The sequence below is a fragment of the Atractosteus spatula genome, chromosome 15 (assembly GCF_055471065.1).
Source record: "Atractosteus spatula isolate fAtrSpa1 chromosome 15, fAtrSpa1.hap1, whole genome shotgun sequence".
Classification (NCBI taxonomy): Eukaryota; Metazoa; Chordata; class Actinopteri; order Semionotiformes; family Lepisosteidae; genus Atractosteus; species Atractosteus spatula.
The window spans coordinates 3,205,809-3,230,392 of NC_142720.1; the positions used below are offsets into that span (position 1 = coordinate 3,205,809).

Here is a 24,584-nt window from a genome sequence, read left to right on the forward strand (position 1 = left end):
CAAGAAACACGACAAGTGTGCATTCGTATTCCAATTACCAGCTGAAGGCGAAACAAATCCTGGATATGGATTTAAGGTGATTTCACGATCTTTCCATTCGTCCCCCGCACGAACTGCGATGATGTATATTTTAAAATCCCAAGAAAAAAATATATTTTCATAAATAAATTGTATCTATTTAATTTAATATCTGCACATATACAATCAATCAATGACCGGACTGTGCAGTCGCACTCCGCACCAGAATTGCGTGCAACCAGCTTCGCTACGGTAACCAACACAACAGCGCAGCTCAGAATCCCATTGGAGGACAGCTTGGCCCCTAGCAACCAGCGGACCAATGGCTGCTAAAACAGCAAAGCTCGGACACCTAATGTACAAGCTGCATTCACCTGGAGTGGAAACCTATAATAATAATTGCTTACACTTATATAGCGCTTTTCTGGACACTCCACTCAAAGCGCTTTACAGGTAATGGGGACTCTCCTCCCCCCACCTGGATGATGCGACTGCAGCCATAGTACGCTCCCCACACATCAGCTCTCAGTGGGGAGGAGAGCAGAGTAATGAAGCCAGTTCACAGAGGGGGATTATTAGGAGGTCATGATTGGTAAGGGCCAATGGGAAATTTGGCCAGGACGCCAGGGTTACACCCCTACTCTTTTCGAGAAACGCCCTGGGATTTTTAATGACCACAGAGAGTCAGGACCTCGGTTTTACGTCTCATCCGAAGGACGGCGCCTGTTTACAGTATAGTGTCCCCGTCACTATACTGGGGCATTAGGACGCACATAGACCACAGGGTGAGCGCCACCTGTTGGCCCCACTAACGCCTTAGTTTTTCCCAGGAGGTCTCTTATCCAGGTACTGACACACCTGCTGAGCTCCAGTGGGGCTGCCATTTGGGAGTTGCAGGGTGATATGGCTGCTGGCTATTGAAACCTATTCTTGAGACTAATAACACAAATATCACCTTTAAATCACAAATTAAGCCGATTAAACCTAAAGATCCATTTAAAAACATATATTCTAAAAATGCATATCATGTATCTGTTCTACAGACGTTAAGTACATCACTTATATACAATTGTATTACAATTCAATTATGTCTGGGTGTTTAAATAGTCTTAATTTCTCGTGCACTTCAACATAAAATAAAAAATATATATTTGAAAGATTTCCTACGCGGTATAGGCTTTTTTAACTTCACGTTTTGGTCAGGCACTCAGAGAGACTACTAAAACTGCGACACGAAGTAGAAGGACCCCAACCTTTTCGGAAATGCAGCATGGTTACCACCTAGAGAAGCCGTGTTGACATAGAGGTGGTGTTCCGGAGTTCATCGTGAATTAGGGATTACTGGATAGTTCAGTTGTGTTCTTCTGTCAGTTGAACATGGCAGAAGTTAAGGTAAAACAAGAATCTGCGGATCCCGTGGACATTGAAAACAGGTTAGGTTTGTCTTTAACCGTATGTCAACACGAAGTTAACAAGACAAAAACGCTCAAGAAACGTTACACACCGTCTCCGACAAAAAAATAATAATTAGGCTGTTACGTTGATTAATAAAGTGCTCAAGTCATGTGGTTTTGCCTAGCGCCATTTCATCTTAGAATTAGATTATTTTAAAAATTGAAGTTCGCTGGAGCTGAAAGTGTCGCGATATCCTTAAATGCAGCGACCTTTGTAACTCGTGCAGTTTTGAAGATACAAGTTACAATAAGACAGTTCACGAACGAGAGGTCATGGGCTCTGTGTAGATCGTTAGGATAATGGATTTGATCGATCTTAGGAACTCGTCCAGTAGTTTCTGAGAGCAGGGAAGGGTATACGTTTAAACAGTAGATTAGGCGTTTTTTTATATGACGTGCACCGAGTTGTTGTAATGTCTTGCTGGGTTCTGCTTGTCTAAGTGTTGGATAATTTGTCCAAACCAAAACTTTGTATGCAGTCCTTCAAGGAGCTTTAAATAAGGCGTGTTGTAAATTAAACACATAGAGGACAACTGAGAAATGACAGCATGAGAACCTGGATAACTGACCCTCAGTCATTCCCGACTTCCAGAATAAAGGAGCTGTGCCAGCAGTTCCCGCACGGAATTACAGACCAGGTGATCCAGAACGACATGCCGCATGTGGAGCCACAGCAGCGGGCCATGGCCATCAACAGGCTGCTCTCCATGGTACATCCCGCGAACCCTCTTTCATTGCTGTCAGCACACTAGCTAGCGCTGCGCTCCTGTCAGGGACTGGGGAGGCCACACTGGTTTAGAGGAAGAGGAATGGTTTGTTTCCAAACTATTTTCCATTTCATTCATTAGTTACTCATTTATTTTAATGTACAATGGTTGGTATTTGGCAGATTATTAAGATGCTTTTAAACATCTTTTTATAATCTCCTGTTATTGGAACATTGTGATAACTATTCAGTTATTATGTGGGGATCGTAAACTGAGCCTTCTCCTTCTTTCTTTTCACCTGATACTGCTGACTTCAGACAATAGAAAGACAGAGGACCTAAAATTGTACATTCAATGCAGGAAATTAATAATTGACACACAGGGAAACAAATCTAAGGAGTTTATTCCATGCTGAGAAGCTGCTTGATATCTGGTTATTGGCTGATAAATATGTAAGATTTGTAAGTCTCTTGTATCTTTCAGGGTCAGCTGGACCTCCTGAGAAACAGCAATGGTCTTCTGTACAGGCTGAAAGACGCACAAGTGGCCAGGTGCTCATACCTTTTACCTCAACACCATTGGACGTGACAGACCCTGCTTTGATTGAACTAAAATTGGAGATGAGCAGTTTTTCTGTAGAAAATCTGAAGTTGTATTCCAGTCTGAGAGGGTGATATTTTGGCGCTGTACTGCTCTGCCATAGAAGGACTTCTTTGTGCACACAGAAATTATTTCTAAGCAGTTAGATATTTCTTCAACTGTGTGGTATTTAGTGTAATCACTGTAACATGACTCAAAAATGACAGTTGTCCAGTAGGGTAAAAATGTTTCACATGATTATGTAGCAGTGTTCAAGAGGCTCAACAAACTAAGTGAACCACAGATTTTCTGCCACCTTAGAGTCTGTCTAAAGCTGTAGTGACCTTCAGTCAAGGAAATAGGTCTTATGCATGCAAGCTAAATTTGTGATTCTCTTTGTAATGTAAGGTGGTTAGCATTGTATAATGTCTTCTCAGTGAGTTTAAAAAAATGCACTGGCTGTCTGTACTTACACTGATGGACACCTACATCTTAACATTTTGCATTTGGTTATATGATTAAATTGAACATCAGTTCATCATCATTCATGTACTCCTGTGTGCTAGTGATTCAAATCACATGCTAGTGATTTCAAGTGAAATTTACTCTTTTCACCAGTAAGATGAAGGGCTCAGACAACCAGGAGAAGCTGGTGTATCAGGTCATAGAGGATGCCGGAAACAAAGGTGAGCTTTCTGCTGTGGAAATCAGGATCTGCTCATTTGCACGCGTGCTTTACCACATTAACGACAACACTGCTGCACTGCTGTAGCTGTAGAGGTTACATTAATTATCTGTGTAGGAGATGAAGACATGAGAGAACAGGAGGTTAAGCCACTGTAATAACCTCTTCATATGGAGCAGTTGTTTGCCTTGAGCCGTTTGTTTTCTAATCACTTCTTCAGATTGACATCAGGAGTTTGTTCAGCTCAAAGCCACTGCCTACATGTCAAAATCCTTAATATGTCCCATCGCTATCATTGAACATCATAGTCTGACTTGAAATGAAATGAAACTGGAGCACTGAGGTCACAAGTGGGGTAGCAGTGCTTCACAGTTCTGAATGAATCAGTGGGCTGCACTACTGCAGTTCCTTGAAAGTAAACGAGTACAATGCTTCTGTTTCATTGGTTCATATTTGCAGACCTCCATGGACCTGAGTTTGTCATATATTTTCAGTGTGTTTTTTGCATTGCATTATTAATAATCTTTGGTTATAGAGAATCACAGAGAACACACCTTTAGTAAGATTACACATATTAAAACTGTTATACAGCTTATCTATATTCATTGCCCCTTAGAAGCTTCACCTCTTCAGGTCTCTGAAGCTAAGCAGGGCTGGAGCAGGTCAGGTAGTACTGGGATGGGGCACACTAGGATATTCAGGTTTCTGACAGAAGTAACTCTGGGGCACTACCAGGAGGCACAAATTCATCACAAACAGAAAATCCAAACCAGTAGCTCAGTATGGCTGATGTCCTTAGTACTATACGTGCACTGTTGCTTTGGGCTCTTTGAAAAGAACTGATAAATAAAACTATTTTATTATTTACCAACATGCCCAGTGTCTTCATTAAAGATAGATCTTTAACTCAAAGATATATCTAGTGGAAAGGAATTTTGATTAAAGTGGTCTTTGTAAAATAAATTTGTATTATAAACACATTCATCTTTCCCTTGACTTTGGCAGGAATCTGGAGCAGGGATATCCGGTACAAAAGCAACCTCCCTCTGACGGAGATTAACAAGATCTTGAAGAACCTGGAGAGCAAAAAGCTCATCAAGGCTGTGAAGTCAGTGGCTGTGAGTGGACTCTTCTGGATCGTCTTTGGGCCAGGTTTCTCTCACTGCGCAGGGCAGTTCTCTGAAGAAGGGCTGGACAGTTCTTGACAGTTCTTTTCCTTGAGGTCTTCTAGTTTGTTTATCTAAACAAATTTTAGTAATGTGTTGGTCATTAATTGGTTAAATAGTCAAAAGATTATTGTAATATAAGTGGGTGAGAATGATCATGTGTTCCAGGTGTTCAATGGTGCAGTGTTGCTGCATGCAGTCTCCTCCAGTTGTACACAGCATTGAAGTAATGCAGTTTACTGACCGATTGATGCTCTTGTGAATTCCAGGCCTCTAAGAAGAAGGTGTACATGCTGTACAACCTTCAGCCAGATCGCTCAGTGACAGGAGGGGCATGGTACAGTGACCAGGACTTTGAGTCTGAGTTTGTGGAAGTACTGAATCAGCAGTGCTTTAAATTCCTGCAGAGCAAGGTAAGAGAAAAAAAAATACTGCTGGGAGCTATGAGCCTGAAACTGTGCCTAAATCCCAGAATATCAGTCGCTGGCCAACATTCGACAAGCACTCTCTCGGTACTGCACACAGACTGACTGAGAGATGCAGGGGTTGAGTAGCTGTGAAATCAGCCATGGCTTCCTCAGCCTGCCTCATCAGTCTGCTCTGAGCTGGCAGTGTTATCACCCAACAGGAGTAAATCGAGTTGACAGTTGGCAATTGCAAAACTCCAGAGACCATAGTGTGAATCCCATGACCAAAATCCCCCATTCTACATTGGAAGACAAAAACTGTAGTTGTGTAACTGTGACCCAGAGAGCTCATTGGCTTTGGTGATTTGCTGACACAGCTGTGCCTGTATGACCACAGCTGGGATCTTTAAACAGAAAGTAGCAGTCTGCTGTGAGCTGGCAGTGTTATCAGTGGGGTGCATCGGGGCTTCATTGCACCCCTAGGTCTCTGTGTTGTATTGTGTAGTATTGTTGTGCTGTATTCACTGTGTGAAACAGGATGACAATGAGGTCATTAGAGGTTTGATTATGGAGTCTTCACCATTCACATAAATCGAATTGACTTACACTTGGCAATTGCAAAACTGGGCTGGCAGAAATAAAAAAAACTCCACAGACCACAGTGTGAGTTTCATGACCGAAATCCCCCATTCGAGCCCAACTACATTGGAAGAACAAAATCGCAGTTGTATAACTGTGTCCCCAAAGAGCTCATTGGCTTCACAGCTGGGGTCTTTAAAGAGAAGGTTCACTTCTTAACGCTGGTGTCCCTCTGTAGGCGGAGGCAGCCAGGGACAGCAAGCAGAGCCCCATGGTGCAGAGAAACAGCTCCTTCGCCTCTTCCCACGAGGTGTGGAAGTACATCTGTGAGCTGGGCATCAGCAAGGTGAGGCAGTATCCGTCACAGACACAGGAAGCCGGTCTGTCCGAGCTGTGCTCATGGATTCTTGGTGTTTGGTTGGGTTCTTAACAAAACTTCCACTACACAACCCATTGGTATGAACAACAGTTAATGTGGCCTTTTCATAATATCTGCTGCCTTGCCCTCTTTCTCCGTCACTATAAAAATACGGCAGCTCCTCCATTAGTCCTTATGTGCTGTTGCTACAGTCCAACTCTGGGATTTTAGATTCCTGGGGAGGCTCTTCCTTATTGAATGGATCTTATTATTTGGTTAAAGAAAAACATCCACAACTGCTAGTTTTCCATGCAACTGCTTGTTCGGCAGGTGGAGCTATCGATGGAGGATATCGAGACCATCTTGAACACGCTGATCTATGATGGGAAGGTGGAGATGACCATCATCGCGGCCAAAGAGGGCACTGTGGGCAGTGTGGATGGACAGATGAAGCTCTACAGAGGGGTGAATCCCATCATCCAGCCCACAGGCCTGGTGAAGACGCCCTGTGGCGTGTGTCCTGTGAGCCCCTGTTATTTACTTGTGTTTTGGTTACATCTCCTCGTCTTGGGCCATGTGATATTAACCCCCATAAATCACCAACTGTGGGTGCTGGGATGTCCTGTGAAGTTGGCACCCGTACAAACAGCACAGTGAAACCCACCATGCTCGTTTGCACTGCTGAAAGTACCATTTGTGTTGCTTACGTTCCTGAGATGCAGCCGGGGAGTCACGAGACTTGTCGCCGTTGTCGGGGGCCAATTTGCCAGAGCTGCCTGTGCACCCCTGGGGTCACGTGTGACGCATCGTGGAAGAATGTGCAGATATTTCTAGATTTTTAGCCACGGTATTGGTTTCTGACGCTCTTTGCCGGGGAACCGTTTCTTCTCTCTGAGGACATGCAGCTGCAGTTTGGGTCAATATTCTGATTTAAGCTGAGCCCAAACTTAACCACTCTTCTGAAAGTTAATGTAACCTAATGTCCACAAAACATCTCTTTATCAGAAAACTGCTGGTGTTTGGTGTCATGGCAAGCCAGAGCCTGTCCCAGGGGACACCACACCTGTCACACAAGTAGTCCTTTATACTGAGAATTTTGGGAGATTTTATATGAGTATCCTAGATTTAGTGTACGTGACCCTTACAGCTTGCTTCCTCTTGCATGCTGTGTGTGGTTTATAACAATGCTACACCAGCACCTTCGGTTCATTTCTTGCGCCTTAATGAGATCCATGTACGAAGCCCACAGGATTTGTGACTGATTAGCTTTTAGGTTTCAACTCTCAGAAGAGAACATTATGAATGATAGAAAAGTGTAGAATCCTTACAGATGTCTTTTAAAGCTACATTAATTTTGTAGTCTTGGTTACATTGGAAAAATTGGTATTTTTTTCATCTAGAAGAATCTACTAATTTCTCCATGCTACTAGTTGGGTGAGCAGTTCAAAGCTCAGACCTGAAGTGAGTGAAATCCTTTTTCTTGAAGGTATTTGATGACTGCCACCCGGGAGGCGAGATCTCGCCCTCTAACTGCATCTACATGACCGAGTGGCTGGAGTTCTGACTGGGCTCCCATGTGTTCTGGATTCTGGACTCTTCCGCGTGCCGGACTTTGCCACGGGGGTCGTTGCAAGATCGCCAACTTTAATTTGGTCTAAAGAGAGAGACCGAAGTGATGGCAGCAGTTTTGTTTTATTTAACCTGCAGCAAAAATATTTTATTTTGTCTAAAATTATTTATATCTCCTAAAATAAAAAAGTAATTGCCACAACACTGTACCAAATCCACCTTAGGGAGATCTAAAGTTTTTCTTTCTCCTTTGGACCTGTGATGTGTGCTGCAGTGTTTCAGTAGTATTGCAATTTCAACTACACCACCTCACAGCTGTATCCCAGTATCTGCACTTACAGCTCAGTATGTATGGGGACAGTCCTGTGTGAAAGAGTCTGTGGATGCCAGTGCTGTAGCCCAGCAGTGAATCCACCTAAGTGGCCTCATAGGACACCTGGACAGCACCACCCACCTGTCCACCTGTCGTCACTGGTGCTGCCCTCCTCTGCACAGCACGGTGCTTTGTGAGCAGAGCCACACAGTGCTGGGACTCCAGCTGCCCGCGTCTTGGACGTGTCGCTCATCTGGTTGTGTTGTAAGGTTGTTTTATTTTTTGATGGATTCTAGATATTTTAATACATCAGCTGTACAGGAAAGACCAGAGTGTTTAACAGAAATTAAGAGTTTCTGCATCACAATGCAGGGCAGCCTTTTAAATGGTAAAGTCCTGTCATGTGAATGGCGAAACACAAGCACCTTTAGTATAAATAAATGTGTATATAACGAACCTGTCTATCTGTCTCAGTTTGTCATTTCTGTGTGATGTTTGGTGTTGAACTGACTCACTAAGAGACAGCAGTCCTGGGCTCAATGTCCTACATTGCCAAACTCTATTTCCAAGTCTTTTTCCCATTTGCTCCGGGACGGTACAAGTCGAGGTTGTGAAGGCTCAGTTTGCTGGGTGAGAGCAGGACTCCGAGAGCGAGCTGTGCTTGCCGGGGGGCTCCTCCTCCTCACACTCCCACATGGATGCTGAGGATGGCGCTGACGAGCTCCGGGAAGTGCAAGCTCTGGAAGTGCCCGCGGTCAGAGTACTTGTGCAGCTGCGAGCCCAGCCCATCCGCCACAGCCTGCTGCTCGCTCCAGGGGAGGAAGGGGTCATCGGTGGAGCCGAACTGCACGATGTGCCTGCAGTTGGCCTTGATCTTCTCCCATAGCCAGGGACGGTTGAAGTAGCCTGGGGGAGAACAGCAGAGGGGTGTTAAGATCCAGTCCTGAGCAACTACATCAACAATCAGGCATCCTGTATGAAAGGATCATACTGAGTTGGATGCTGCATCACTGCCATGGATCCAAGAGGGACATCGTGGATATAGCTATCGTTTAGGAGGAATTTACTGGTCTACAGAGATCTGCACACAAAATACATGATGGCTGGATGGATTAATACCCTCATCCTTTCCTTTTTTAAATTATATAATGTTAGCATGCCCAGAGCGGTTGGGCAACCAGTTTACCTTGGACCCCTAGAGGTTTTTTCTCTCCTTACTAAGGAGTTTTTGGTTCCTCTCCTCCGTTGTCTTCTGGTCTTCTGTTCTATATTGACAAAATGTATCATCAATTGTATTAAGTGCCTTGGGGCAACCTGGTTGTGAAAGGTGCTATATAAAAATAAATTGAATTGAAAGGATCGGGCTTTATTCTCCACCTCCATGTGGAACTGACAGTCTGTGAACAGTGTGTACCGTACAGACAGGAGTTGTGTTTACAGACAGCAGCAGCCTTTTTCACTATAAATGCATGAAAAATCTTCTAGTACTTACACTACACATGTTGTTTAGCACATTGCATATCCCTAGTGAAAAATATCTTCTAGCACTCAGTCATGAGGAATTGTGCACACACAGAAGAATGAGTCTTGAGTGAGAGCCAAAACCCAGCATGTCGCTACTGAGATGTCAACAGGACACCTAGTGTGTTTCCAGGGTCGGCTCTAGGCACAGGAGAACTAGGCAACTGCCCAGGGGCCCCTCAAGGTTTTTTTATAAGCACATTCAAATGTAGAGAAAAATTCCCTGTAGCGGCTCTTCCTGTTTCCACTGTAGGCCGTCCTAATGGGAGGCCAGTCAAAAAATGACCAATTATAATCGAGTATGTAATTTGTTTTTGCAGTGCAGAAAAGAAGAGCAGGATAAAAGCTCTCAAAATAGAGGTCTGAGTGATAATGCATTTGTTTTTCATTTGGATTTGAGTCTGTCAGATCCATGTCACTAGCGAAAGGTAGACAAGCCACATTTTCAAGCTACACACGTAGCCTTCTGGAGGTGTTTTACTAGAAGTTAACAAATTCATGTTTCCTGCAATTGTACACATGCCATGTGGGTTGCCTGCCTAAAACTCAGCACGGGCCGACAAACAAAAGTGTGAAAACAAATGTAGAGTACAAAGACTGCTCAGCAATTATGTGTAATTGGCATTAAAACACATTGTTTTTTTTCCTTGCAGTTTCTCCTGTATTTCAATGAATGGGGGTACTGTGAACTGACTGTGTACTGTGACTGACTACAGTCGCTCTCCCAGTGATAGTGCCAGGAGCAGAGAGGACGTTCTGAAGCACAAGCTGATTAAAACACAGCTGAGGTCAGCCCTGGCACCAGAGTGTCTCAATGGACTGGCCATCATGAGCATCAATCATGCAGGGAGTCAACCACTATTGTATGAAGACCTAATTGGTGATTTTATTTATCATTATTTATTATTAATGGTTCTACTTATTACAGTCAACATTGAAATATATTGTCTTAGTAAAATTTGTGCTTTTAATTCTGTGCTAGTTGATATGTTTTCTAGTTAAATAATTCTTTTTTTAAATTGTTCTAAATAGCAAAATGAGGTTGTGTTGGGAGTTGATAACAGTAGTGTCTCTGCAAATCATGATGTGGAGAGCCCCTTTCCAAGATCTTGCCTAGAGACCCCAAAACAGGGCCAGCCCTCTGTGTCACTGTCGTTCTGGAGGCTCCACACTGGCGCTTACTGACAAGCCAGAGGTGTCAAGACAACTAAGGCTAGATTATTCTTCTCAAATTAGATGCACCTAAAAACTTATAAAATGCTGATTGGGTAGCACAATCCCCTTTTACTTTTTACACTCTCTCGTGGGATAGCCCCTGTTATGGAAATCCCTGCCTATACAACACACTCACCGCTCTCCTGCTCGTTTTCATCACCCAGGTCCGAGGTGTAGGCGCCCACCAGCACAAGAGCATACACCTTGTGCGTCTCTGCGTACCTGTGCCGAGAAACAGCCGCTTCACGTGAATCAAGGACACAGAACTCCTGTGCTGGAAAACCCAGTAGGATATTTTCAGTGTCGAATGGGTGTTTATTACAGCACCTGACTGTCTGACAAACAGCTGTCTTCCACAACTAGAATCCCATTTTCAATAAGCTTTTAATTAAGAAGATCCCATTTAAGTAACAGCAGATTTGGAAGTGTCTTTGACTTTCTTTCTCTGTGTGGACTCCACACTGGGCACCAACCTCATGGCGGCCGCAGCCCCAGAGCTGTGTCCGATGATCACCGTGTCCTGGTCGCACTGCAGCTCCTGCTCCATGAAGGGCAGCCACACGCTCTCCCGGGCTGTGACTGCAGCGAGAGGACGACACACCGCTGAATCTCACACAAGATGTGAACTGTTGGATTAGAATCGCATACTGGACCCTGATAGTCAGGTTGGTGAGAGTCGCTCTGGGCTCTATGTCCACAGGTGTGACAGTTGCTCTGGGCTGTGTCCAGGCATGTGGAACAGTCGCTCTGGGCTGTGTGTCCAGGTGCGTGGGGCAGTAGCTCTGGGCTGCATGTCCAGGTGTGGGACAGTCAGCTCTGGGCTGTGTGTCCAGGCATGTGGGACAGTCGGCTCTGGGCTGTGTCTAGGCATGTGGGACAGTCGCTCTGGGCTGTGTGTCCAGGTGCATGGGACAGTCACTCTGGGCTGCATGTCCAGGTGTGGGACAGTTGGCTCTGGGCTGTGTGTCCAGGCATGTGGGACAGTCGCTCTGGCCTGCACGTCCAGGTGTGGGACAGTCGGCTCTGGGCTGCGTGTCCAGCCATGTGGGACAGTCGCTCTAGCCTGCGTGTCCAGGCGTGGGACAGTCGGCTCTGGGCTGCGTATCCAGGCGTGGGACAGTCGCTCTGGGCTGTGTCTAGGCATGTGGGACAGTCCCTCTGGGTTGCATGTCCAGGCATGTTGGACAGTTGCTCTGGGCTGCGTGTCCAGGCATGTGGGACAGTCACTCTGGGCTGCGTGTCCAGGCATGTGGGACAGTCACTCTGGGCTGCGTGTCCAGGCGTGGGACAGTCCAGTCACTCTGGGCTGCGTGTCCAGGCATGGGACAGTCCAGTCACTCTGGGCTGCGTGTCCAGGCATGTGGGACAGTCTGCTCAAACCTGGATTTCATGGTTCACTTGGCAATTCTAATACAAAATGAAGATATTGTTCTTAACTGTGGAAACCTGGCCTATGCAGAGAAAGTGCAGTAAACAAGCACAGGTGCAGTTTTTCTAGATGGACTGACAGATTTCTCATAATATGAAAAGACTTCGGACTTACTGGGATCAGGCATGTTTTTAAGCAAACACGACATGTCTGGAATCTGCAACGGGAAAATCGCCAAGCGTTAGAATTTTTTAATTACAGTGATATTTCTGATTTTCTGCAAACAACCTAGATCATCTGGTCGTCTCGCAGCTGGGATGAGCCGAGCATGTGGTAGCAGTGCAATGACGAAACAGAAAACTGCTTTCTGAAAAGATTTCCATAAAATATTCACTGCTGAAAGGATTTCACGTCGGATTTATTTTGGATGGGTGTGTGTAAAGGAAACGGGAGACTGGAATGAGACGCATTGCTGGAGACGGCAGTAAGACTGGAGCTCTCCTGCTCTGCTGCTCAGACTGCGATAACTCCAATAACAATAGGAATAGAGTTGCATGTGTTTTTGTCAAATCCTAAATGGACGCGTCCTGAACAGATCTAATTCTTGAACATGTGATTTAATCATTGTCCTAGGTTCAGCTTTCTACTGCTGCAGATTTCATTGAAGTAGAATGATAAAAATGGTCAATTTTGCTACAAATCAAATATGGCCATCAGACCATATACCAGCGTTAGTTTCACTGAAACACAAGTTCCCACTTGCCTGTAACTTTGACACATTTCAGAAGTTTACATCCAGAAGTTTAGATTTTTTTTTTACATTTAAAACCTCTTCCCTGGATGTCCTTCTGTCTGGACACTTTTCTCAACCACTGTCTTTTGTTCCCTGCTGCTTTCCTCTCTGATTACTTCCTGATCTTTTATTCAGAGCAGCTTACATTTGTACAGTGTATAGTTGTATGATTTTCCATTTATACAGCTGGGAGTTTACTACAGCACCTTGCTCAGGGGAACAAAAGCTGTGTCTTCCTGGGCTTTGAATCCACCAGCTGTAAAGTAATAAGTCCCAAACCCAGATCACTGTTACTCTCTCTTCTTCACACCAGAAGAAGGCTTAACAACCCAGACAGTGTGTTTCTCCTTTTGCTTTTCAGTGCAGAATTAACCTTGAATTAATTTAATTAACCAGCGCCGCACTCAAAACTCTTTTAAAATATCTAGGAGAAAAAAATAATCCAAGCAACATAAATAAGCTTGGTCCCATCAAAATATTAAAGCTGCAGAGTCAATACAGCTCTAACCCTGTGTCCTGCTGAGTGTCCTGTGTAACTGAAACCCCCTGCAAGAGCTCTCTCTGAGGCTTCACCAGCAGGCGGAGAAACAACAGGACACAACAGGACACACCCACCTGCAGCTATAGCTGTAATAATAATAATTGCTTACACTTATATAGCGCTTTTCTGGACACTCCACTCAAAGTGCTTTACAGGTAATGGGGATCCCCTCCACCACCACCAATGTGCAGCATCCAGATGATGATGATGCGAAGGCAGCCATAGTGCGCCAGAACGCTCCCCACACATCAGCAATTAGTGGGGAGGAGAGCAGGGTAATGAAGCCAATTCATAGATGGGGATTATAAAGGAGGCCATGATTGGTAAAGGCCAATGGGAAATTTGGCCAGGACGCCGGGGTTACACCCCTACTCTTTTCGAGAAACACCCTGGGATTTTTAATGACTACAGAGAGTCAGGACCTCGGTTTTACATCTCATCTGAAGGATGGCGCCTGTTTACAGTATAGTGTCCCCGTCGCTATAATGGGGCCCACATGGACCACAGGGTAAGCGCCCCCTGCTGGCCCCACTAACACCTCTTCCAGCAGCAACCTTAGTTTTTCCCAGGAGGTCTCCCATCCAGGTACTGACCAGACTCACAGCTGCTGAGCTTCAGTGGGTTGGCTGTAAGCCCAAAGACTGTGGCAGGCAGGTTCTGCAGTCAAACGATTCCTAAGGTGTAGCTTCTTATGCTTATTTGAATAAAGCTGGTGCCTAGAGCAATTCATACAAATTATAGTGAGTAGTTGTGAGAATGCAGTATAATAAAACTAACTTTTAAACTGTCAGAAAAATTAATAATTTTCAGTACTATGCAGGAACCAAACTGCCATGAGTGCTAAAAAAGGTTCATTCATTATTTCTGATTCATTCACTGCTCTTCAAACTATTTATTTGTACTCTGAGAGTATTTTACTCTGACAATGCTGCACATGAAAGCCTTCAACACAGAGCAGCTCTCTTTCCGAACCAGGTGTCTGTTCTCCAGAGGGTGAGGACAGCACTGCAGGGCAGGACTCCAGGGCCGTCACAAGGCAGGAGCTCCACTGCTTCCGGCCTGTTGTCGGAGACTGAGCTGGAACCAGACTGCTCTGTAATCTGGTTTGTGCCTGAAGCCCAGAGAGGTGAATAACTGGTAGGATATTCGGTTTTCTTCTTCCACGAAGCAGTAGACAGGGTAGCCCTGCTCCAGGAGCTGCCTGGACATCTCGGTGACCAGCAGCCTGGCGTGCCCCTGCCGTCGGTGGTCTGGGAGGGTGTACAGCAGCCCCAGGGCGCAGTGCTGGTACATCAGGATCCAGGAGATGGGCTTCCCCCTCTCGTCCAGCACGCACAAGCTGGGATTGTGGGAGATGTAGTTCAAAACGGAGTTGTAGCTGTTCCTGTCACCTCCAAATGACCAGTTTGCATTCACCAGCTCAGCATGAGAGGGACTGAGCCGTGCCAACCTGCATCTGGCATCACTGTCAAAGCAAAAGAAATCAGAGCCACAGGTGAACTGATGAAAACACACCTATGTGCCAGTGTAATATATATAGGTGGATATTGAGCCAAAAAGTGGACAAGGCCCTTCTGATCTTAAAAAGGCAGGACAAATGTGAGCCAATATTGCCTCCACCAACTACAATCAGCGGTCAAGTCAACCGAATGACCAAAAGCCCATGGCTACCAGTCACCAGTGGACATGTCCTCAGTTTCCTTCTCCTAATTATTACCTGTGTTCAGGCAGCTGCCTGAGCTGACTGCTGTCTTCCAGTGTCATCACATAGACAACAGTTTGTGTTCTTGCAGGAACATTTCTTGAAAGTGCCAGATCCTTCACAACATCCAGATGGTTGAGGTCGACACCTTAAACAGAGGCAAAGATGAAAACCCTTGCCTGACCTTTACTTTTTCAGGATAGGAAGATACATGAAAGACACACATGAAGACACGCATGAAAGAAATCATTGATCACGTCATTGATCATACTGCTGGTATGATTAATGCTTTATTAAAAAATAACTCCTAGTGAAGATTTTTCTGGGGTAGCATGGTGGCACAGTGGTTAACATTACTGGAGCCCTGGGTCCAATTCAATTCCTGGTGTTCTTTCTGCATGGAATTTATATGTTCAATCTGTGTTCATGCGGGTTTGCTTTGGGTGCTCCAGTTTTCTTCCACAGTCCAGAGACAAATTGGTAGGCTATTTGGCATCTGGGATAACTGGTCCTGGTGTGAGTTTCTGCATGTCTTTGCCTGTGTTTGTGTGTCTCTGCCCCGTGATGGACTGGTGTCAGTCCAGGGTGTATCCTGCTTGAGCCTGTTCCCTGCCAGGATGGGCTCCAGCTCCCTGCAACCCTGAATTGGATGAAGTGGTTAGAAAATGGATGGATGGGATGGAAGACTTTACTCAGATTGACATATAATGTCCACTGACTGCTGACAAAAAGGTTTTCAACATCTGTGTGTCCTCCTGAGATATGATTCCCAGACTCGTGCCCTCTGTGCCCCTGGCCAGTCACTGCTCAGGGCTGCTGCAGAGGGACAGGGGTCCAGGAGAATATCTGAACTGAAGCATGACTCATGTTTTCTGTTTTCTGATATACAAGGTTTTATTTTTTTAAGTAGCCCTTGGATCGCACAAATTCACCAGCCTGTGCATTGAAGGAAAATTATAACAGCTCTTTCAGCACAGGTCACTGATGAAGCTGCACCATAAGACGTCTTGAGCTGTGCAAAAACCTTTAGTCAGTTACTGATCTGTAGTGGTGCGTGTCACCTTCCATAGGAAAGGATTAGCTCTTTTCACCTGCTAGCAGAGAAAACCGGCTCCAGTCAATAACACCAGGCCTTTGCAGCAGTTTCCCCAAACTCTCTTTGTCCCTGGAGAAGATGCTGTGTATGTTGAAGTCTCCCTCTCGGTCCAGGACGCCCTGTGACACAGCACACCAGTGTCAGGGCTACACTCCTACAGAAGCTCAGGCAGAGTGGGGTATAAACGAGAGGAGCCCTTTCAACTCATGCAGCTTGTTTTTCTCCAAGCAGTGAATTAATCAAAAGAACTGCAATCCACTCTCCTGAGCAACACACGCTTTAACGCTTTAAGAAATGGTTGAGACAGGTGAGATGAGTAAGATGTTAATCACAGGGTATGAAGTCCAGCTGTGACTTCCCAGATCAGGCTGGAAGGACTGTATCATTTAATTATTTAAGTCTTCCATGTCTAGATGATTAATGCTCAGACACAGTGTCCTGAAGCTGATAGTCTGGGCAGTTGACACAGTTGGTATGCTGCCAGGTGTACAAAACATGGCTCAGCATGTCAGTCCGAGAGGAAAGAGCTGCTTCACTTCAGGAATAAGTGTTAGTGCAGACGCCCAGATTAGACTTCAGATCTGTGATGAAACTTCTGTTCTGCACAAAGAAAGATTGTCACTGACCAGAGGACACAAATCAAGTGTGTGAGGACTAAAGTGCCTTTATGACTGAGAATAGGATGCACTTATTTTTATAAAGAATCATGAGAGTCTGGAACAGTCATTGGGAACAATTGTGTTGTTAAAGCAAACAACCTGGAAATCGTCAACTAGCTAGATTAGATTATTCACATGGATTTCTCACATTTGTAACTCATTTGGCAGTGCAGCTACCTGCAAGGATATTTTTTGTATCTTTTTGTTTTCACTTTTTGTTTTTGTGTTACAAAGGAGCAAAACCTTGTCTAAATGAAGTAACATTGCTGCTGCATTATAAAACTAGAATTAATCAACTTTTTACTGCTTCCTGACTCTGTTTTTGAAGTTGTATTAACTGACTGTTATTTCTCTCACTGTTAAAAAAGAAAGAGGTTCCTCTAGATTAGATAGATTCTGAAAAATTGTATTATAGAAATGTAACAAGTAAGAAACAAAGAAACAACACAAAATTAACAGATGGCAAAGTTTCAAGTTCTAGCACTGCGGTATGTCACAGCGCATGTGCAAGATCGAGAACACGCTGTGAATTCTGGGTACTGCGTCATGGTTCTGTAAACTGTAGTTATCAGAAGACTCCAGAAAGAAACGTACCAGGACCGACTGAATTGTTTCTCAGCACAAAGCCTTGCCCTACAAGTCTTTACCTGTCGTTTTGGTCGGCAGAGGATGACTTTAAAGTCAGGCCAGGAGTCAGCAATGACTTCTATGTTGTGCGGTTTGCCTCTGTTGATGTTGAAAAGGCAGCCATACACCTGAAGAAACAAAGTACAGACACAGGCAGCAAGTTAACCAGACATTAATGCAGCAGATTATCCTCCAGAATTAGCAACGATAATTGATGTAACTGTTTTTGTTTTGTATTTGTGCCTCCATGTATGAAGCACTGAAGCTAATAAACATTTGCTCACAATAAAAGTATCTGAGTGCTGAGGAGGATAATGTCTACCTTACTAAATTTGCTTAAATACTGTGTAAGAAGTGAAGGATTTAGGTTAAAATGCTGTGTGACAGTGAAACGCCTCTCCCACTGCACTTCGTACTCAGCGGCGCGTGGGAATGTGCAGCTTCCACACCTGACGCCAATCAGCGCTGCGATTTAAGATCCCCACACGCCCACAGACGGCGTTCACTCGTTCACTATAGAACCGAATTTCTCCCTTAGAGAAAGATTTTCCTCCTGTACGAGAGAACCACAATCTCTGCAGACGTCTGCACACCGCAGAGAAGACATCACGCGCTCTGCCGGTGTTCAGGCAGCCTCCTAAATCTACCGACACTATTACAGCTGTTAAAAAAAGTTATCAAAATGAAAACGTGGCCTGCTTCAACTGTGTTCTGTCAACAGCTCACCTTCAGGGACTCTGGGAGGAACTGTCTCAGTATCCCCTCTGCTATCTGGAGCTGTTCTGACTCCAGCACTGCCATTTTGTTGCAAAGCTCTATTGTGTAGCTGACAGGATCGCAGCTGGGGCAGGAAGTCATTTGACCTACGACTTCACTCTGGGAGGAGTCAGTGCTGCTTGAATGGGATGGGCTGTGGTGTGGAGTCTGGCAGCTAAGGAGGATCTCTTCAACACTGGCCAGATTATCAAACATGAAGGATAATAGGTGGACTTTCATCTTTTCTGTCTTTAAAAAAAAAAACTGTTTATCATCAGATAATAGTGTCCAATTCATTTACATACAATACATTAACAAAAAATCACAATGAACAAAAGTTGTATTAAATATGTGAGTACAGTAAAATGGACTTAATATTGGTAGATACTGTAATTGCTCATCACCATACATTGTTAATTATGTACATATATTAGAAAAAGCCACTTACAATGACTGAGAATTAAAACAGGTTAGTGCAGTGCAGGCTATGGTTATAAAGACATTGACTGTAATGTGCACAGGCTCTGTGCTGAAACATTCATGTTCTTCTGCTGTCTCTGCACCCTGAAGGGACTCTCTGTGAGAGTCTGTGCTAAAACTGCATAAGTCTTCAGCTGGATTGTGATCCTGCAATATGAACTTTTAGTCCAGCTCCTGTTTTGTGACTTTTTTATTTATGTTAAGACATAATTATACTGTTGGAAGCAGAGTAGAAAGTTTTTATTTATAAAATGCTTAAACCACACTGTACAGAGGTGCACAACAATGCTGTTATAAACTGGGCAAATAAAACTAAAACAAGCCAGAAGAAAGATGTTGCATGATATCACAGAGGGAGGCAACTTAAACAATGAATATCTTCATTCTCACTCTTGTACAAAAACTTGAGTGAGCCCTTTAACTCTTTACCAAATCTTCCCCGCACCTCTTCTGTCTCTCCTCCATGGTCCCGGAGCACAGCAGTCGCACAGCACCAGTCAGGCAACTCTGAGCAACGAGCTCCTCGGAGACAGCAAGCGTGCACTAACTGCCCCAGGCCTCAGCCTCTCCACAGCAGAGCGGTTTCCTCCCGCTGGGGAAGCAGCTCCATTATTCCCTGTGATCAAAGCCTTGGAAACCCACCCCCCTCTGTGACATGTAGATCTGCTTTTCCTGCAAAGACCAGCTGCTCCCTATCTCTGCCTCAGTTACACCAGTTCTGTGCAGAAAGATGTCAGGAGTACTCAAGAAGTGTTTGAGAAGAAAATACACCCCCAGATCCTTAACAAGCATTCTTGTACAGAGGCAAAGGCAAATGAAGAATAATCAGCACTGATGATCGGAATGGTTGGGGGCAAAAACATTATTCTTTAAGAATGGAAATGTGTCATTGAACCCAGTGTCAAGAGCTGGCTCGATGAGATGATAACTTACAATGTCATCCCTATAGGATTTGGGGTCCCTTCTTTGAATGTTTTGAAAGAGACCGAGCTTTATACAGATCCCCGATTGTTTTACACATCCAGTCTGGCCGTTACGTGGTGGTCCGGGCTGAGTCTGAAGATGTTCAAGAGGTGCTCTGAGGCTGGATGTCCTGTGCTTGGGAACTGTGTTCCCTTGGGAACTGTTCTGCGCTTCCCAACTGTCCTCCCCCACGAACCGTTTTCCCCTCGGAACCGTTTCTCAGGAGCTTTGTGTTGCCTGTTTTTACAGGAACTGCAGGTCATTCATTGGTTGAAAGTTTCATGGGCATGGCATGGGCCATGTGGGCTAACCTGCCCTACCAGTTCCTGATTGGCTGATGATGAGTAACTATGCACTCTGACCTTAGGGTCGTAAACTCAACTTTGAATAACACTTTCCCTTGGAATCTCAGACTTTTAGGCGCCAGAATTGAGATTTATTAAGGTGGTTGATGGGTACCAGCTTTTGGGAGTTGCTCCTTACCAGGACACTATCAGCTAGAACAACACCTTAATTGTGAACTGTATCAGGCACCACTGAGATGAAGGAGAGAGGGACTGGCAAGGGAGCAGAAAACTTAATTCCTGTATTTTAATAAGCCTCGCCGCTACAAGTCATTCTGTGATTACTTCTAGATTTTGACTCTATGCTTATCTCCATAAGAAAACTGTAAATGCATTAGCAAGTTTTGAGCTTTTTGTTCTTTGTCTGGCTGTAGTTTTCCTGTTTGTTTTTTACATGTTGTGGTTTTATGTTTCTTAGATTTTGAAAAAGAGACCAGAGCCTTACCTGCTGCAGGTCAAAGATGGAGAGGCAGACTGACCCAGCAGCACTGAATTCAAGGACACCAGCAAGAGCTAACTCTCTCAAGACTAGTCAGGACCAGAGCTGCATTTCAGGCAGTACAATTCTCCTCACTCATCTGAGTGTATGATTGAACGGTACTAAGCATCCTGAATTAAGCACGTCACACTGATAAACATCTTGCAACACGGTGCAGGACTGTTTTGGTGTGTGACTGACCAGGAATCTGAGTATTTCAAGGTGATCGCCCCCTGCTGGAAGCCTCTGCGTATTACAGCTGGTGTACAGACAAGCAGAGGTAAGCCAGGTACCAGGTCTTGCTGATCTGTCTCAGCTGCCAGGATTACAAGATGGATATTGGCCTGTACTAGCCCAGACAGAGCCAGCAGGGGGATCTCAGTATTGCAACTTGACAGCATCTCCTGTCTCTGTCTTGTTATCCAGCAGAGTCACTCTTGCTTGTCTTCTGACTGGCACCAAGCTATGACCAGAAGGTTGCATTACCTTAGCTTCAGTCACATGTTAGTATTCCTTTAATAAGACTGTTTACTGTAGCATATAAGGGAAAGCAGTACATTGCAGCAGAGCACAGGAAAACCATGTTAAAAGTGTGCTCATAGTCAGGGAAGCATGATAAAATGTGACAAAATCCCAACTAAAGATTTTCCAGGAGAAAGAGTTCCAGCAAATGGATTTGTCTTTGTATCACATGGACCACAACACCTTGTTAATAATTCAGCTCATACCAAGAGGCTCTGTAGTCAGGGGCCTCCGTGAAGCCCAGGCCTTTGAACAGCCTGTAGGATAGCTCGTTCTCTTCTTCAATGAAGCAGTAGACTGGGTAGCCCTGGGCATGCAGCCTTCTGGCAATGGTGCTGACCAGAATCTTGGCATAGCCCTTCCCGCGGTGCTCCGGCGCGGTGTACAACATTCCCAGCGCGCAGTAATCGTACAGAAGCACCCAGGAGATTGGGCTCCCACCGTCATCTGTGATGCAGCACGAAGGGAAGCAGGATATCAGTTTGTTAATGAGCCGAAAGCCCTGCTCGTCACCTCCAAACTTCCAGGCCTGGTTCACTAGGCCCACATGAGATTCGTTCAGAGAGGAAATTCTGGCCGCTGTGTCACTGAGAAAAGGAAATGAAAACAGAACATGTGTTTGTTCTCTGAAAAAATAACTCTTTGTTACACGTTTCAGCTCGTCTCCTTCAGAATAATTTGCTCGGTTCAGATTCCCCAAGGAAGAAACTTACAAATGTGTTTTTTTCCAGAGTAGATGCCAGGGCTCTTAAATATACAGTCACAAATATTTTCACAAAGTCCCCTCTCAGGAACTGTTTTTCAGACCTGAGCTGCATTAAACCTTCATCCAGGGGCCAATTACAAACACAATCCTGAACGGCTTGTATACTTTGCATTGAAGCATAATGTCTTGGACAAACCTCAAGCCACATCAAGTACTTTGTGGACTGCTCTTATACAGTGCTTTTCATCCTGAAGGATCCCAAAGTCCCTTTCCTACAGGAGCAGACCCACCTCACCCACTGCTGAAGAGCAGCTCCACTGCAGAGCTGATCAGGTGCAGAAGTAAAAAATGATTTGTCCAATTAAACTAAGGGTGTGCATTAAGAATGCCAGATTTTAAAAGCCTAGAGTAGAATTTAGCGAGGAGACCAGGGTTAACATCCCTACTCTTACAAACTTGCCCAGGTATCCTCAATGACCAAGTAGCTAGAATTGTACATTTTTCTTTCATTCAGGTGCCATCCTTCAGGTGAGACGTAAAACTGAGGTCCTGACTCTCTGTGGTCATTAAATATCCCAGAGTGTTTCTCAAAAAGAGTAGGGGTGTTACTCCTGGCCAAATTTTCTCCAGGTCTTCACCAATCATGGCCTCCTAATAATCCCCATCTCTGAACTGGCTTCATCACTCTGCTCCCCTCCCCACTGAGAGCTGGTGTGTGGGGAGCATACTGGCGCACTCTGGCTGCTGTCACATCATCCAGGTGGGGCTGCACACTAGTGGCAGAGGTGGAGGAGAGTCCCCAGGAAAGCACTTTGAATGGAGTGTCCAGAAAAGCACTATATAAGTGTAAGGAATTTTTTTCTTCTGCCCATTGTAGCTATTGTTATTGCAAAATGGATAAAAGCTAAATTCAATGCCCACAATTCACTGAACCAGAAGCAATGCATGATGTAGTTTTTACCATGGACTTGTAATGATGTGCTGAGTGCATTAATATCACACAGATTCAGTCTTTTACCTGTCAATCTTGAGGTCAGGCAGGTGACTTGGGTCCTGCAATCTCATTAAATGCTCGACAGTGAGGAGTTTAATTCTGATGCCCCTGTAGGCAGCAGCCTCCTTCAGTATGGTGGCATAGTTGACATCCAGTCCTTTCAAAAAAGAAAATGAAAACAGCTTCAGGACAAAACAAGTATGGTCTCACTCTCAATGGTAAAATGGGAGGAAAGCAACAGGAAACTGGGGCTCCATCAGGTGTCAGACTGTAGCTGTCCAGGCAGGAGACACGTGTATAAAACCGTTCAGCACTGCAGCTGGTTTCACAAGATCCTTTGAGGAAAAGTGGAATTAGAGTCTGGAGTTAATAAATGACAAGTAACCAGCAAGAGAAGGCTGTCAGGAATGAGCTCCCCTCATTTACAACGTTTATCTTTCTCTTAGTCTCCCCCAACTGTTAGATAAAACATCCATTTACAGCTCATTCACAGGAAGAAAAGACATAAAACAAATTAGGGCAAGAAATTAAGAACAAATGCAAACAGAAGTCACTTCTTCTCCAAATTTAAAGAGGTACGTAATGCAAACACGTTACAGGTGTTAAAAAAAACATTGATTGCTGTGCTTGATAAGCGAAAGAATCTACTTAAACAGCCTCACCTCCTACCATGAAATAGGCTCTCCAGTCTACAGCGCTGTGCTCAGCCAGGACACTCCTGAGGCCCGCAGCCTCCTTGCTGAAAACTGTGACCTTGTTCAGGAAATCAGCCGACCTCTCATTCTGTTCAGGGGACAAGACAAGTTAGCTAAGGGTTCCAATCGAGGGGACACTGAGAGCTCAACAAGTTATCACAGGGAAACATGCACCTTCGAGTCTGGTCGGCAAATGACGGTTTTAAAATCCGGCCAGGAATCCACCAGGACATCCAGAGTGTGGGGTTTATTTCTGTTAATGGCGAAGATGTATCCGTACACCTGCGAAGAGAGAGGCGCAGAGAACCCTTTGTGAAACGTTAGAGAAGCTGGTTGCTCCGGTTGGTCATTGTGTTCCTCCAGTTGTACCATAAGTCGCTAAGTGAAACAGCAGAACATCAACTCGCCCAGTAGAAAGCGCTAGATCACCGTGGATTGTCATTGTTATTTTACCTTCAGACTCTGAGGAAAGTACGGCTCCAGAGCTGTCTCTACTCTCCCCAGTTCTTCTGAGTTTAAAACCTTCATCGTCCTACTTCTTACTGCCGCGTTCTCATGCCAGGTTGCTGTGTATCTAAAAGTGTTTTTGCGTCATTAAGTGCACATTTTCCTTATTTTGTGACGGTATTAAACAATGTATTTTTATTAAATCCCACATTGAAATGAATAAAACTAACTTTGTGGTCTATACAGAAACACATAAAGTGTAATAGCGACTACCTAGAACGAAATGGGAGGGGCTTATAGAATGACGTACAATTCCGGGGACCGTAAAAAAGCTCCTTGCCGGCTCTCGTGACGACATATAAATGAGGCGTCGTATGCAGATATGTGAGTGGCTGTTCTAAAGGAACTCTCAGCAGAGGGCTAGTATATTAATTAAATGTGAGGTGTTTATTTTATAGGAGATTCTAGTTGGGTGAACATTAAATTATTAATTTTCTTTAAAGTTTGGGAATTGAAAGGATTATATATTGAGTTAGGATGTGTCGTTAAAGAGCGAAAAGGCAAGTGAATCTATCCGATTTGAAATAACATCTTTATATTTCTGTACCAGGTGTGTATGTATATATCGCTTTAAACCACTGATTACAGTCACGATGTTTTCATGAACGTGTTAATTATTATCAGCATTCGATTGTGTTAATTCGCCTCTCTTAGTCTTTCGTAGCCCTTGATAAGACATCAGTCGTTGTCAAGACTTTTGCTGGCTGCAGTCTCCATCTTAATATAGTTTTGCCAGTCGAACAAACTCTGAAAAATACAAATGATAATTTTGTCCCTTATT

The 24,584-nt window shown here is 44.6% G+C and overlaps 4 protein-coding genes across 6 annotated transcripts; 1 reads left to right on the top strand and 3 right to left on the bottom strand.

Annotated features, from left to right (window-relative positions):
- Nucleotides 1–1,282: 1,282 nt before the first annotated feature.
- Nucleotides 1,283–8,297, top strand: polr3f (polymerase (RNA) III (DNA directed) polypeptide F). Of its 2 annotated transcripts, XM_088933714.1 has the most exons (9): nucleotides 1,283–1,451; nucleotides 2,065–2,182; nucleotides 2,663–2,730; nucleotides 3,377–3,444; nucleotides 4,449–4,561; nucleotides 4,879–5,022; nucleotides 5,834–5,941; nucleotides 6,284–6,475; nucleotides 7,440–8,297. In XM_088933714.1, the coding sequence occupies exons 1-9, from the start codon at nucleotides 1,396–1,398 to the stop codon at nucleotides 7,515–7,517; spliced, it is 945 nt and encodes a 314-aa protein (XP_088789840.1). In that variant the 5' UTR covers nucleotides 1,283–1,395; the 3' UTR covers nucleotides 7,518–8,297. The 2 variants fall into 2 exon arrangements, with proteins under 2 accessions (XP_088789840.1, XP_088789841.1); XM_088933715.1 differs by lacking the exon at nucleotides 5,834–5,941.
- On the bottom strand, nucleotides 8,093–12,209 carry rbbp9 (retinoblastoma binding protein 9). Of its 2 annotated transcripts, XM_088933726.1 has the most exons (5): nucleotides 12,115–12,209; nucleotides 11,045–11,150; nucleotides 10,708–10,793; nucleotides 9,022–9,100; nucleotides 8,543–8,741 (listed from the first exon to the last, which is right to left on the bottom strand). In XM_088933726.1, the coding sequence occupies exons 1-5, from the start codon at nucleotides 12,146–12,148 to the stop codon at nucleotides 8,663–8,665; spliced, it is 384 nt and encodes a 127-aa protein (XP_088789852.1). In that variant the 5' UTR covers nucleotides 12,149–12,209; the 3' UTR covers nucleotides 8,543–8,662. The 2 variants fall into 2 exon arrangements, with proteins under 2 accessions (XP_088789850.1, XP_088789852.1); XM_088933724.1 differs by lacking the exon at nucleotides 9,022–9,100 and having other exon boundaries at nucleotides 8,093–8,741; nucleotides 12,115–12,208.
- A 1,945-nt stretch (nucleotides 12,210–14,154) lies between these two features.
- On the bottom strand, nucleotides 14,155–18,183 carry LOC148819831 (glycine N-acyltransferase-like protein 3). Its single transcript, XM_088933716.1, has 5 exons — nucleotides 18,085–18,183; nucleotides 17,379–17,486; nucleotides 16,068–16,191; nucleotides 14,992–15,124; nucleotides 14,155–14,739 (listed from the first exon to the last, which is right to left on the bottom strand). The coding sequence occupies exons 1-5, from the start codon at nucleotides 18,157–18,159 to the stop codon at nucleotides 14,304–14,306; spliced, it is 876 nt and encodes a 291-aa protein (XP_088789842.1). The 5' UTR covers nucleotides 18,160–18,183; the 3' UTR covers nucleotides 14,155–14,303.
- A 634-nt stretch (nucleotides 18,184–18,817) lies between these two features.
- LOC148819832 (glycine N-acyltransferase-like protein 3) lies at nucleotides 18,818–24,005 on the bottom strand. The gene is made up of 5 exons (XM_088933717.1): nucleotides 23,750–24,005; nucleotides 23,471–23,578; nucleotides 23,264–23,384; nucleotides 22,626–22,758; nucleotides 18,818–21,488 (listed from the first exon to the last, which is right to left on the bottom strand). The coding sequence occupies exons 1-5, from the start codon at nucleotides 23,822–23,824 to the stop codon at nucleotides 21,089–21,091; spliced, it is 837 nt and encodes a 278-aa protein (XP_088789843.1). The 5' UTR covers nucleotides 23,825–24,005; the 3' UTR covers nucleotides 18,818–21,088.
- Nucleotides 24,006–24,584: the final 579 nt, after the last annotated feature.

Coding starts and splice junctions, on each gene's coding strand:
- polr3f (XM_088933714.1), top strand. CDS start 1,396: ATGGCAGAAGTTAAGGTAAAACAAGAATCTGCGGATCCCGTGGACATT. Junction 4,562..4,878: donor AGGCTGTGAAGTCAGTGGCT/GTGAGTGGACTC, acceptor TGTGAATTCCAG/GCCTCTAAGAAGAAGGTGTA. Junction 5,023..5,833: donor TTAAATTCCTGCAGAGCAAG/GTAAGAGAAAAA, acceptor GTCCCTCTGTAG/GCGGAGGCAGCCAGGGACAG.
- rbbp9 (XM_088933724.1), bottom strand. CDS start 12,148: ATGTCGTGTTTGCTTAAAAACATGCCTGATCCCA. Junction 10,794..11,044: donor GGGGCTGCGGCCGCCATGAG/GTTGGTGCCCAG, acceptor TTCTCGGCACAG/GTACGCAGAGACGCACAAGG. Junction 8,742..10,707: donor TGAAAACGAGCAGGAGAGCG/GTGAGTGTGTTG, acceptor GTTCTCCCCCAG/GCTACTTCAACCGTCCCTGG.
- LOC148819831 (XM_088933716.1), bottom strand. CDS start 18,159: ATGGCAGTGCTGGAGTCAGAACAGCTCCAGATAGCAGAGGGGATACTG. Junction 17,487..18,084: donor TCCTCCCAGAGTCCCTGAAG/GTGAGCTGTTGA, acceptor TTGTTTCTTCAG/GTGTATGGCTGCCTTTTCAA. Junction 14,740..14,991: donor AGGCAGCTGCCTGAACACAG/GTAATAATTAGG, acceptor TTGCTTTGACAG/TGATGCCAGATGCAGGTTGG.
- LOC148819832 (XM_088933717.1), bottom strand. CDS start 23,824: ATGAAGGTTTTAAACTCAGAAGAACTGGGGAGAGTAGAGACAGCTCTG. Junction 23,385..23,470: donor TTTGCCGACCAGACTCGAAG/GTGCATGTTTCC, acceptor TCCCCTGAACAG/AATGAGAGGTCGGCTGATTT. Junction 21,489..22,625: donor CCTGACCTCAAGATTGACAG/GTAAAAGACTGA, acceptor TCCTTTTCTCAG/TGACACAGCGGCCAGAATTT.